This window comes from Contarinia nasturtii, unplaced genomic scaffold (genome assembly GCF_009176525.2).
Source record: "Contarinia nasturtii isolate CC-2019 unplaced genomic scaffold, AAFC_CNas_1.1 Cnas_scaffold_4630, whole genome shotgun sequence".
Lineage (NCBI taxonomy): Eukaryota > Metazoa > Arthropoda > Insecta > Diptera > Cecidomyiidae > Contarinia > Contarinia nasturtii.
The window spans coordinates 1-13,187 of record NW_022201916.1 but is presented as its reverse complement, the minus strand read 5'-3'; the positions used below and the strand labels follow the sequence as shown (position 1 = coordinate 13,187).

At 30.7% G+C, this 13,187-nt stretch overlaps 1 protein-coding gene and 1 long non-coding RNA gene across 3 annotated transcripts; one reads left to right on the top strand and one right to left on the bottom strand.

Moving 5' to 3' along the window:
- Window positions 1-1,999: 1,999 nt before the first annotated feature.
- Window positions 2,000-3,598, top strand: LOC116351069. The gene is made up of 2 exons (XR_004202088.1): window positions 2,000-2,047; window positions 2,179-3,598. It is a non-coding gene; the product is annotated as an uncharacterized LOC116351069 (long non-coding RNA).
- On the bottom strand, window positions 3,189-9,313 carry LOC116351068 (phospholipase A2 hemilipin). 2 transcript variants are annotated; one of them, XM_031783118.1, is made up of 5 exons: window positions 9,198-9,313; window positions 8,397-8,864; window positions 7,574-7,795; window positions 6,933-7,157; window positions 3,189-3,850 (listed from the first exon to the last, which is right to left on the bottom strand). In XM_031783118.1, exons 1-5 carry the CDS (start codon window positions 9,296-9,298, stop codon window positions 3,658-3,660), a joined length of 1,209 nt encoding a protein of 402 aa, XP_031638978.1. In that variant the 5' UTR covers window positions 9,299-9,313; the 3' UTR covers window positions 3,189-3,657. The 2 variants fall into 2 exon arrangements, with proteins under 2 accessions (XP_031638978.1, XP_031638977.1); XM_031783117.1 differs by lacking the exon at window positions 6,933-7,157.
- Between the last annotated feature and the right edge of the window lie 3,874 nt (window positions 9,314-13,187).

The following is a 13,187-nucleotide window of genomic DNA, read 5'->3' as shown; positions in this document are numbered from 1 at the left end:
TGGAATTATTTCAATAAATATACGGTTTTCAATTTGACTAACTGTCTTGTTCACACAACGAAAATGAAAGAAAAAATAAAGTCCAAAATATATTTACCTTTGATGAGTCGTACAACTTCTGTTCCCAAATTTAATGTTGAAATACACAGACTCTCTGTAGTTAATCTACCAAAAAGTTTAGTTATCTTGATGGAAAAATAAAATAAAAAAGAATGAATCAAAAATGCAAAGCAAAAAAAAAACATTCAGATTCTAATATTTTCCTACTTTGCGTCCGATTCCTTCGAGTAGTTGAAACAGAAAGAAAGAAACATACAATGGCGATGTATTCAAAGGCATTTCATCTACAAAGTATTCTGTTGCATGTGTTGTGTGTTTTTGTACATACAACATAGAGTGAAAATCATCGGGCAATACTAAATGACGGAAGGTGTTCATGCACACGAAATTACTCAAATACAATTACAAATACAAATACAGTAAATTGACTATTGAAAATTGAACATAGATGTCGGCTCGGGCGAGGTTAAGATTTGTAATTTAAATCTAACGATACATTTAAAAAAGAAACAGATAATTAGTTTAGAAAAAGATTAAGGTAGTTTATTTACATGGAATTTATAAAAGTGTTATTATTTTATGTAGTTGAACTGTTCTCTTTCATTTCATAATTCTATTTTATGGTGAATTTTGCTTGTTTTTGCATTTGTTTTAAAATAATAAATCATTTCTCAAATATCAAATACACAAACATTTAAGGTCTTGAACATTTTTTGTTCTTTCATTCGTCTCATAGAGCCAGCAACTCTATATATCTAATATTACTGTTGTTAGTTTTTATCTTCTTTGCTTCAATGCAAAATAAAATTCGAGGATATATTAAGAGATGGTGCGGACAATCGAGACCATTTGTTGACCACAGTGTGTGGCCCATTGAGTTTATGACCAAACTGTAGAATACCAATTAGTATCAAAAATCCGGCCCAATGTTGACCGTAACATAACCATTGGATTGTTTTGCATTAAAAATTATTCCTTGCGATACTCAAATACAACTACAAACACACAGACATTAAATTGAGAACAGATGGCGACTCATTTAGCACGAGACAAATAAATCTTTAAAATGATAGATGTTCCCTCAATTTTATCGTATAAAAAATTATTTTCTCCAATAAAGTTGTTTCAAAATATAACATTATCACCCAGCAAACAAATTTGTAATGTTTTTAGTACATTCGAACGTTGAAAAATGTAAAGTTTTGGCCCATTCTGGTGGTCATTTTCGTGTCAAATGGAACGGAGATTATATGCATAGTTTCCACGAATTCCAATGGAATGGATCCACTTGTTTCTTTCACTTCCAATAATATTTCATTTGACAACATAATGTGAACACAACCCATTTAAGAAGTTTTAAATTGAAAATCTAAATCTTACGCTCAAATAAAAAAATAAACAATTTATTCGGAAAGATATTTGCGTAACTTAATTTAAAACTCTGCAGAAGAACTCTTTTATACGTCATTTATTGCATTTAATTTTCTTTATTTGTGGAATTAATATTTTGAATTTTCGGAATGTAACTGACATCTTTCTGACATTTTTCGATTGGCGCGGTGTATATGTGTCAAACCAAATCCAAAGATATTCATTTATATATATTAAAAATGTGCCCACATTGTGGGACAGTATTGTTAGTATAAACAACTATCGCACCAACCGATTTTGTTTACAATAAAACTTTGTTTTGTTTTCAATACGATTTCTTGAGAATTATATGAGAGTGTTTGAAGCGTGGTTTGGGCGATCAATTGGTTTTATTGTCATTTCAAAAACGATTTTATGTGTTTGGAATGCTGTTCCCTGTGGAATGGATATATTCACAGTTGGTTTTGTGACTTTCTTTGTTTTAATTTCGAAATAACAGAGTGTTGATAAAATTAACTGTGAATATTCCAACAACATTTCGATCGGCAAAATATTTGATGTGACATTGGAAATAAATTTCATCATTCGATTTAGAATACAGAGTCACTTTGTTGAGGTAAGAGGTGATATTTATAATGCGTTCTTCATTACTGTTTCATTTAATTTGTGATAGAAGTGTTTGTATCTTATTGTGTTTGTGATCTATGCTATATTTGGTGTATTTTTTCTTTAATTTTTGTACAATAGATCTGTCACGATGAGAAGAAAGAGAGCCAAGAATGAGCGCAGTACATCGTTGAAGATGACTCTAAATCAAGTGCTGCGAGAAGAGTATCGTGCACCATTCATCGATCAGGTCACATACTGGTGCCTTTCGGCCACAATGATTACGACTCTGGCGTCATTACTGTTTTTGTTCAAAGCAAACAAAGCCTTTGACGATGAAAATGTTCGATTTTTTAAAGGTGAATCCGATGAATACACGAATGATGAATTCAATAAATACGTGAATGGTGTAATTGGTGAATGTTTCACCTCGGTATTACAAGAAAATTACCACAAATTACCGCTTGCATTTCGACGAACTGTGGAGCAAGCATGTCCTGATTTTCTTCGTCCAGAAAATTGGCCATCTCGCGAGGGCATGGGGAACGCATTCAATCATCTCATCACTCAGTACATAACAAACGTGAAAAATAACATCAGAGTATGGGCATTCAGTCGCATCAAGAAATTTTTCACGCTAAAGCGCTACGAACTGAATTTGAATCGACAAGAAAATCTCATCACTGAATTGGATGTAAAACGTGCGACGAAGATCGTAATGTTCCAGAGTAGAGTCGAAAGAATATAGAGATAGACATATAGATATGGATTGATCAAATGTTATCATCGCTGAATTATAATTACCGAGTCATTCCCAAATTGAATACACACATACCATATAGAATTTGGATCGAGTTGGTAATGCGTATAAAATTCAATTTGTTCAAAATATTGTTTTTGTGTATTCTCCTTTGTGAGAATTTCTTTCGTTTATTAGAAGACAAATGAAATTACTATGTGCATTTTTAATCTATTATTCTCGATTCTAATTAATCTTCTTTGGTAATTTGAAACAACTTATATTTTTCTATTCTTTATATTTTACTCACAATTTGTAGTAAAGTTTGTTTTCAACAAGAAGAACAGAAGGAAAAAAATAAAACAATTTCTTTTCTTTTGCAATACTACTGATATCTAATGAGAAACTAAAATTAATCGTTTTCACATTTTATTTTATTTAACAAATAAATAGGCCAAGTAATTATGCCATTGATGATATTGAACATTTCAGACTTTAATTTTTTGCTAAATATATAGCAATAAATATTTCTATAGAATAAAAATATTTGATAGCTTTGAAGGTATGCGTGAGCCGAGATACGTGTGCTACACACTTCATTTCCCCTTCGGAACGCTGTGTGTCATTGCAATATATTTAGTAAAAAATGAAAGTCTGGAACATTTATTTTGAAATATTGATTAGGTCAGGCCTTTTTGTTTTAAAACTATATAGCCGGTCTCATCACATTTGATAAGTGTGGTCACTGGTCAATGATGTATGAAATGCAATAATAAAAAAACACTCAAAAACATATTGAGTTCTGATTGGGTGAACAGTAAACAGTTCCACGAGGTCAAATTATTTCTGGTGCATAATAATTTTCTAAAATACTATTCCGTCTAGAATTTTTTATTGTTCCGCAAATGGGCACGTTTTCGAACGCTCTCACTCTCACAGGCACCCCACCATGAATGAGATTTACAATACTTTTCCGGCTTTAAGACGAAACACTTCGTTTGTACAATGTTGAAGAATAGCTTTCCAACCATTGTGGCATCCGGAGAATCAGCCATTTTCAAACATGTTCGGAACCTAAATAGAAAAATGTTAGCTTGATTAAGTATAAATTTTATGTTAAAATTGAATTTAAAACAAGAACAACACGAGTAAAAAGCATTTTCATTAAAACATTTAAAAAATAAAAAAAAATACATATTATTTATGGCACCAATTCACAAAAAACTTTCACGTAAGATTTTCTCACAATTTATTTCAATTAAAAATGTTAAATAAATGTTGGAATGTTCAAAAAAAACGTATTAGAAAAATAATATTTTTTTTTAGAAAAAAGTCTTATATTATTTTTCGTCAATTTGTTTGAACAACAAAATTTTGAAGGAAGATCTCAAAATTCAATTGACGTTCCCAATAAAATGCACTGAGAGAAGTTCACAACTAAACTTTTTGGTGAAATTTGGCCCTGAACTTTCAAGCAAAAGGTGTAAGTGGTTAAAATTGACATTGAAAAAGGAAGTCATTTAGTTCAACAAAGTAAGTACTCCAACACTTATATTATCTGAATAAGTTGTTCAGTAATCCGCTGAAAATAAAATCTAGACCAGTGAATACATTGTGCTAAGATATTAGATCTAGACTGATCTATACTATACATATAATGGAAGCGGTGAACAAGAACTAAAAAAAGCATAAAGAACTAAACGTTCAACGGGTACAATTGGCCAGTGTTGTGAATATTATGTACATTTGACAGTAGATTTGGCTGCCCGGTTATTTATAAACTAAGAAACGAAAGTGAAGTAAAAAGACAAAAAAATGACTAAAGAAGTGTTGGCCCATTAATAAGAACAGTGCCACACCAAGAGAGGGAAAAGGTTTTATTCTTTTCACAAGTTATTGTACTATTTGCCGTAGAATAATACTGTTGCTATTTGTACTTTCACTTTCGAATACACATTAAAATCGGAATGGTGTGCGCAACGATGCGTAAAGATAAAGCATATTGAATGAACAATAATTCGCAAAAATTCATTTCTATTGAATAGACTCGCTTTTCTGTGCGACACTGAACAATATTTTTACAACCCTTGGTGACTTCTATTAAGTCGCATGTATACAATATTTCTTAACCATATGAAATCTATTTTTATTTTGCCTTTGTCATATAAAACTTTCTTGTCGTATATTTTCATTTTCCCTGTTTATGAAAGAGATATATAAGACGAAAAATAGAAACAATCAACGTTGCACACATTTAATATCCGATGATATTCGTCATGATCATACAGTATTTTTACACACTTACAGTACATTGATATTTGAATTTAACCCATGTCTGTAAAAGAAACGATTTTTTTTGTTCTCATCAAAAACTATTAAGTGATTGTTTTACATCATCAAAAAATGATTAACTATAAAATGTTTGAATCATTATCAAAATTAAAAAAAAACACTGAAATCTGTTCCGTCTTTATTTTGTAAAAAGCAAATGTCTCGCTCAGTTGAATGCATCTCTCATTCATTAGTGAGAGGAGAAAATGTATTTATTTGTATTTTATATATACGCCATAATACGCAGAATAACATGAATGACGTTAATCGTCCCTTGGCACATCAAACGATTAACGCTAATAACAACACACACGCCATTTATCCAGAATGCACAGTTCATTTATGCTTTAATCATTTGTTTTTAATTACAAACATTATTTGTTGAACATTGCGTTTTTTTAATTAGAAAAATCAATTTTGTTCTTATTCAAAAGCAATTCTTCTAGTCAATTCAATAAAAAAATACGTTTCACTGAAATCACAGACAATCAATTCACAATATTGTGTTCATTTTCCGATTGGTGTGATAGAATTCATTTAGATGTTACTAAAAGATTATTGAAGTGGGTTTCTTAAGACATCTGAAACGTACAATTTAATAAAACAATTTACACCATAAATTCCTTGACTATTTAACGATGTACTTATTCCGATCCATTATTGACACTCTTGTGAGGAATTTTTTTAAATCGTGAAAAATAACAAACATACAACGAATATTAATTCGGTCCATACACGCTCAATATGCTTATGTTCCTTGCTTTCATAGACAAATGCGGCTCATTAACTATAAATCATTTTCAACTTTCTTGATAAATTTGGACTGATAACGCACATACGAATCCAAACAAAAAATAATAAGAAAATGTCCGAAGCTTAACCAATTTATACTAATCACATATCTATAAATGCTATTGTGCGAGAACAAATCCATTTTTCCTTCAAATGTCCGTTCATTCCACCCTTATTTATTCTTAATACAGTGTATTTTGAAAGTGATTTTTGGTATTTCGTTGTTTCAGCATAATTTTAAAAATGTTTCAGAAAAATAATCAAAAAAATGGAATCTTTTCGCTTGAATAAATCCGAGAAGAATCACTATTATTACTATTGTACATGAAGAAGAATTTTGAATAAATGAAATTCTGAATGCGATTGCAGTATTGCGGAATCAGGATTGAATAAAATGATTTACGGATTAAAGAATTTTCGTTCACATTCACTTCGACCACTCAAAATGTGTGTTTAGTTTTTCACAAATCCAAATGCATTAGCACACGCTTAATACAAATCCTTTGTTCTTTACCAACGCATTTTTAACTCGTGCGGAATAATGGTATTTTTCTTGATTTTTATTTTGATTGGATAATCTGAATCACATGTGAGGTTTTTCAAGAAAGGATGCATGCAAGAACATTAAGTCAATTGAAAGTAAATATTTGTGTTAAAAGGAAGAACCGCTATTTTGCTTAAACTTTGAAATGAAATCCGTTTCATTTTACTTTGAAATTGATGGTTGACAAATCAAATAAACTTTTATCACAACCAAATTTTAGAACTAAAATTTAACAGAGAGGCAAAACAAGAACTATATTTCCTTTTCACAGTGAAGTAATGTATAACCGTTGAATTTGGAAGGATAAAATATTATGTAGAGTTGATTATTTGAAAGTTATGTGGTGAGAATAAATTTAATTTTATTTCAAAGACACAAATTAAAACACGACATTTCATTTGTGTTGAAAAATACTTCTTCATCTTGGAAAATTTATTCACACCACAAGATTTTCTAGAAAACCATACAATTTTTTTCTCAGACTAGTACCTTTCATCACATTTGCAATGCATAAGCGTATTAATACGCCAGTTGAACAAACCATATTTTGTTTCGAAGCCCATTATCCAGAATGGGCATGATTTATCATGCTGCCGACAACATCGATCGGCCTTCGAACGTCCACCTAATTCAGCATATTTCTTTGCCGAATATCCTTTTCCACACCATTTGGTTCCGGGCACCCGTAGAAAATTTGTTAAATCTCGACGACGTCTGCAATTTGAAGAACCTTTGTTTGGTTTCTATTCACTTACCAAACATATTCGAACACACAAAATCATATTACCGAAGCCGATCTTTTCTTTACTTGCAAAAATAAAAAGTGGATTTGTACCTACTAACTCACGTATATATCTGTACCTGAATATTCAGGCTTAGGTCAACGATCTTAAGATAATAAAATTCGTTTTAAAATATTGTTATTGTATATCAATTCCAATTTCAGTACCAATTGATTGTTTTGAAAGGAGTTGCGTATTTAGTACGAATTAGCACAAAATCACATTGTGTGTTCTAAAAAAATGCTCATTTTAGTCAACTCCTTTATCAATTTTATTTTATATACGAATGTTTTTTTTTTCAATGTTTTTTATTGTCTGATCTTGAATGAAATATTGAATGTTACTGACCTCATATCACAGCTACAATGACTAATTGTAAATGGTCGATAATTGAATAAACGCCATTTTGTGGTCATGGCATAAATATTGAATTTGCAGTGATCATGTCGTCGACAACACTTGTCAGCCTTTGATGCACCACCCAATTGACTATACTTTTCAGCTGTCTGACCACGGCCACACCATTTTGTATTTGGTGCAATTAACCAATCAGATAATGTTCGCTTTTTCCTAAAAATCATAAAAGATTACAAAAAATAAATAAATAAACGAAAAATTTAATTGAAAAATTAAATTATTTTAAAAATAAAATTAGAACGAAAATAAAAGATAAACAGAACTGAATCAAGAAAAATAATTAAAAAATGGTGAGCACATTTGTTTCAATTATAGATGAACAACTCTTGCAATATGAAATTTGATTTCGAACATATAAAAATTTGTTAAATAATCGCACGAACTGTTGAATGTATTTTGAACGCATATACAATGTAAAACAAAACATACATAATATTTCAAGTCTACATCGAAATGGATAAATTAATATTTACTCCTTAAAGAACGTTTAAAAGATTTAAATGGTAGAATGAACGTGCAATTTTCCAAGCTTATTTGGATTGACTGAAAAATTTAAGTTTTCTTTCTAACTATAAAAGTGCTTGCTTCACACATATGTTCATATATATGTTTGATGTAGCTTCGGTAAATATGATTTTGTGTATTTCAATGAATTGAATTGTGTTGTGTCATTGTTTTCATTATATGAGCAAATGATGTAAATTATTTCAAGGTGATCAGTTTTGTTAGATAAGATAAAAATTGTAAAAAATACCTGCTCAAATGTTCGGTGGCGTTTTGAACAACATCGGCATTCTCGCTGTTCAGATCGCGGACATGTCGCATCACATTCTGATGGTATGCCTCGCATTCCAATTTCATGCGGTCAAAATTTATCACTCGTAGTAAATCCTTTGGTAAATCATTTTGATTGAATAATGGGTGATAGGTGAGATTCCTCGCTCCAATTATTTCATCATCACCATCCATCGACATACTTATTTCTGGAATATTGTGGTGTGTATAACGTCGAAACTTTGGCATATGATATAATTCCTCTTTTAGACCGATGATTTTATTATGTTTTTTCATATCCTGGATTTCGTTGTAGAAATTTTGCACAAATTCTTCATTGTATTTTTGGCCCGTCAAAAAATCACAATCCATTATTTCACCATCATACATGTAAATCATTTGAAGAAACGTTTCACGATACGACATTTGCCATAAAGCCAATGAGCCACTACAGAGACAAAAGACAAAAATGAAACAATTATTGATTATTCTTTATTGAAAACAAAAAAAATCGATTCAATATCATTTCTAACACATAAACGGTTGGACCTTTTTTCATTGTAGACAGATATTGTATTTCAATCCAATGTGCTTAAGTGCATGTTTAATTTTGAAATTTACGTGTTTGCCTAATAAGGATACCTTCGATCTATATAAAAATTTGAAACTTCAAACGTAAAATAAATAATAAGACGTTTTTGTTACTATAGGTAACCAAATTAAGCAACGACACAAATAGAATGAAATAGAACAAAAAGAATAACAGAAGAAAAAATGTTACACGAGAAAGTACAGCGTTGGTAATATCCAATCGAAACAAACTATAAAAATCGTACGATCTCTCGTACGATCAGCGACAACGCATCGTCGGGCTTCAGTCATGCAAATATATAATATATCGTGTGTTGTGTAGACTCACACAAGCCCATTAAAACAGCACAAAAGCATGCGATTGAACAAAAATATCAACAACAGCAACAACAACAGTACAAAACAAAAGCAAAATAAACAACGCAACTGGATGTATATATATCATGCCAACAAAGCGATTTGACAATATGACATTTGATTACAATACATCTAAACCTCATCGAAGTTTTTTGCATGTTGCTACTAATTTCAAACACAACAATTCAAATGTTGAAACAGGCCCAATTCGTAAACATTTTTTTTCGATATCGGTCAACCCAACGATCTAAGCCATTTTAATATAAATAATATAATGGAAATATTCATAAAAGAGATGCAATAAATAATTACTAAGAATTGTTCGTAGACATAAACTTTCTATATGCTGTCGTTGTAATTTGGTTCATGGAATAAAATAAATTTGCCAATCGACTATCATCTCATCAATAAACTACATACTTCAATATTCAAGCTCAAAACTCAATTCATGATTGAAAACATAATCATATGAATTCTCTAGAATAAATACAGCGTATGATACGGTCGCACACCATAGGTTGTTTTTACATACATTTTTTGCTGTATTTTGTATGACGGTGTTTCGCTTTGAAATGCAACCTTTTCATACGCTGTTTTTATTCTATAGCAATCATATGATTGATTCTTGAAATGTCTAATATATGATTGATTCTTGAATATGTTTAAATTGAAAATGATCGAATTATAGTAGCAAAAAATTGATTGGTTTGATTCAATGTTTAAATTTAAATTTATTTTCCTTACATTTCAACATATTGATAATATAAGCACCGTTTTTTCAATTATTCTATAAGAAATGGTTAGTCGAAAGGCGTAATAGAAATAGTACACAGAGAGAAAAAATGCGGTATATTTGATTCAAGTTTGGCAGATTTAATATAAAATCAACCAACAATAAATTAGATTTATCATTTTTGAGATCTAAGCGGCATGTTTTTCAAAATAGACTATTTGTTCAATAAATTTTATCAACTGCTTCATCAGGGCAGAGGAGCTCAAGATGACCAGTAGCCCAAGATGATCACTTTAGACTTTTTTTTGACAGATGAAGTGCCAACACCGTACACTATCTATCGTAGATGTAGTTTATAAGTAAAAAACACTTCTTTCGAAGTTCCCAGTGTGACGCAATATTATAAATCTGAAAATGTTCTGATATAAATTTTCAGTGATGCGATCACTCAAATATGTACAAAATGTTATTGTTGCGTCGCCTCTTTTGCCGCAAAAAAATATGGGAACGTACACCCTTTGAAAAATATACTAAACCGGTCTCTTTAAAATTGTATACACTTGCAGCGGCTTGGTATTTTTTATGGACTTATAACAATAAATTAAAATTGAAATTAATTGTAAAAAAACTGCAGGTTTTTTGTTCAAAGTGAAACATAACTTTTAGACATCCAAATCATTTTGTGTTTGCATTTTAGAGGCGACGCAATAATAAAATTCTGTACATATTTGAGTGAACGCGTCACTGAAAATTTATATCAGAACATTTGAACGCTCTAGAAAAAAAACAATGTACTGGATTGTTGTTATATCAAAGCGAAACACGGCGTTTTTTTTTATATAGAATTGTTGTTATATTACAACAACAAATCTATAGTGTGTTAAAAAACGCCGTGTTCCGCTTTGATATAACAACCATTCTGTACGTTGTTTTTATTCTGGAGCGTTCATTTTCAGATTTATAATATTGCGTCACACTGGGAACTTCGAAAGAAGTGTTTTTTACTTATATCAATAGTTTTGATAGTATTTTGGTTACCGTCAATATCTTCAAAATGGCAAAAGATGAAGATTTTTGTATAGGAAATGTTCCATGAATGAATTCTACCGCAAAATAAATGTCATATTCGGTTTTCTGGTACCAAAAAACTCACAAATACCAATTTTCATAGCAATCGAATGAAGAACCAATTTATTCCAAAAGAAAGGTTTCAAGCCGGAAAATCTAAAAAAAATGAACTAGTTTCTCAAAACGGTTGCCACCATTGAATTCCTCGGGTCCGAATTATGTAAAATCAGTTGTCAACGTGAACAAACAAAGTAAAAACCTAGTACATTGCAGTTGATTACTAAGATATTAAATTTCAAAATGTCTTTGTTGCTTTATCAAGATGACCTTAATGTCTTTCCTTAATAATAAGCTAAGAATGGCGTGATTCTGTTAAAAAAACACCCCGTATACCTGTGATCAGAAATGACCAAAAATTGAAAAATTGCCGAAAAAAAATTTCAACTTCAGAATGATTTTTTTTTTAAAAACGAATTTTCCCAGATATGACACATACGCCAAATCATCACATATTTGGTCCCCAACAAACGCCTAGTTTTTTGATTTTTTCTATTTACGCAATTTTTTTTAAATTGGGATTACGTGAAAAAAGTCATGGTCATTTTTCGCTGAAAATGTCACATAACACGCTACCTGGTGGACATTTTTGAAATTTTTTTCTATTCTGACTTCGGATCCAGAAAGGTGAGTCTTTAATCTTTCCAACGACGTATAAATCATTGTTGTACCTTACCAGAAAAATGTCCGATTGATGAAAAACTCAAAAAGAGCCTCCCAAAAATGTTCGACCCCAGACCAAAACCACTTACGCAACGAATTTTTTGAAACTGAAAAAGTAGTTTGCTCAGTTTTCAGTCTACTTTCGAAAAATAATAATTTCACACAATTTAAAAGAAGGTACGAAGAAAAATGCAGTCATACAAACATACCACCTGGCCAATTTCGTAGCGGTGCAGTGGAGGGCGCGTAATGGAACTACGTGCCCATCACATTTACAGAACTTTTGGCAACACTGTTCGTAGTGTTTTGACATTTCATGAAATGTGACATTAATGTTCGTTCATTTGAACCGTGTTTGAGTTTTTGAAATAAAGTAATGAAATTCTAATTTATTATTGTGAGTTTGATATATATTTTATTATTATGATAAAATAACAGTGAAAAAAATGTGTGAAAACATATGTAAGTATTGAAAATTAAAAAAAAATTAGTTTAAATTTCTTGAATTGAATTGGTAAAATTTCTTATTATTTACAAGGTGCGTTTTTCTTTAAGGAGTCAGCCAAAAATATATTTCTTTTTACTACATGTGTTTGTTATGAGTATCTCTGAGCGGTGCAATGTGAGTGTGTAAATGTGTTACGGCTGGAACAAAAATGTGCTAGCGGTGGCACAAGTGTATTTACTCGACCGTAATCGACAGAACGGATAACTAACTTTCAATAATTCTGAGGAAAACTCAATAATATATTTTAAAAATATTGAACTTAATGACGCTTAATGAAATAATAAAAAAGAAATATATTTTTGACTGACTCCTTAAAGAACAACGCACCTTGTAAATAATAAGAAATTTTACCAATTCAATTCAAGAAATTTACACTTGTCTTTTTGAAATTTTCAACACTTACATATGTTTTCACACAAATTTTTCACTGTTATTTTATCATAATAATAAAATACATATAAAAACTCACAATAATAAATTAGAATTTCAAAAACTCAAACACGGTTCATATCAACAAACATTAATGTCACATTTCATGAAATGTCAAAACACTAATAACAGTGTTGCCAAAAGTACTGTAAATGTGATGGCGCCACCAGTACTAAAATACTACACTGCGCTAGGACGACGAACCGTTAGTTCGTTTTCAATGTATATTTTGTTCGTTCGTTCGTTCGTAGAAAATTAATTGTTCGGATTGTTCGTTCATATGTTCGTACGAACAACGAACAACGAACACGTTCGTTTCTTCGTAATTTATGGAAATTTATTTTCTGAAGTTCTGGAATCCAGGT

What these genes read in the sequence shown, in the direction of transcription:
- LOC116351068 (XM_031783118.1), bottom strand. Translation starts at nt 9,298, where the DNA reads ATGACTGAAGCCCGACGATGCGTTGTCGCTGATCGTACGAGAGATCGT. An exon ending in GCCACCGAACATTTGAGCAG is followed by an intron (nt 7,796 to 8,396) that starts GTATTTTTTACA and finishes TATGATTTTTAG; the next exon opens with GAAAAAGCGAACATTATCTG. An exon ending in CATTGTAGCTGTGATATGAG is followed by an intron (nt 7,158 to 7,573) that starts GTCAGTAACATT and finishes TTCAAATTGCAG; the next exon opens with ACGTCGTCGAGATTTAACAA.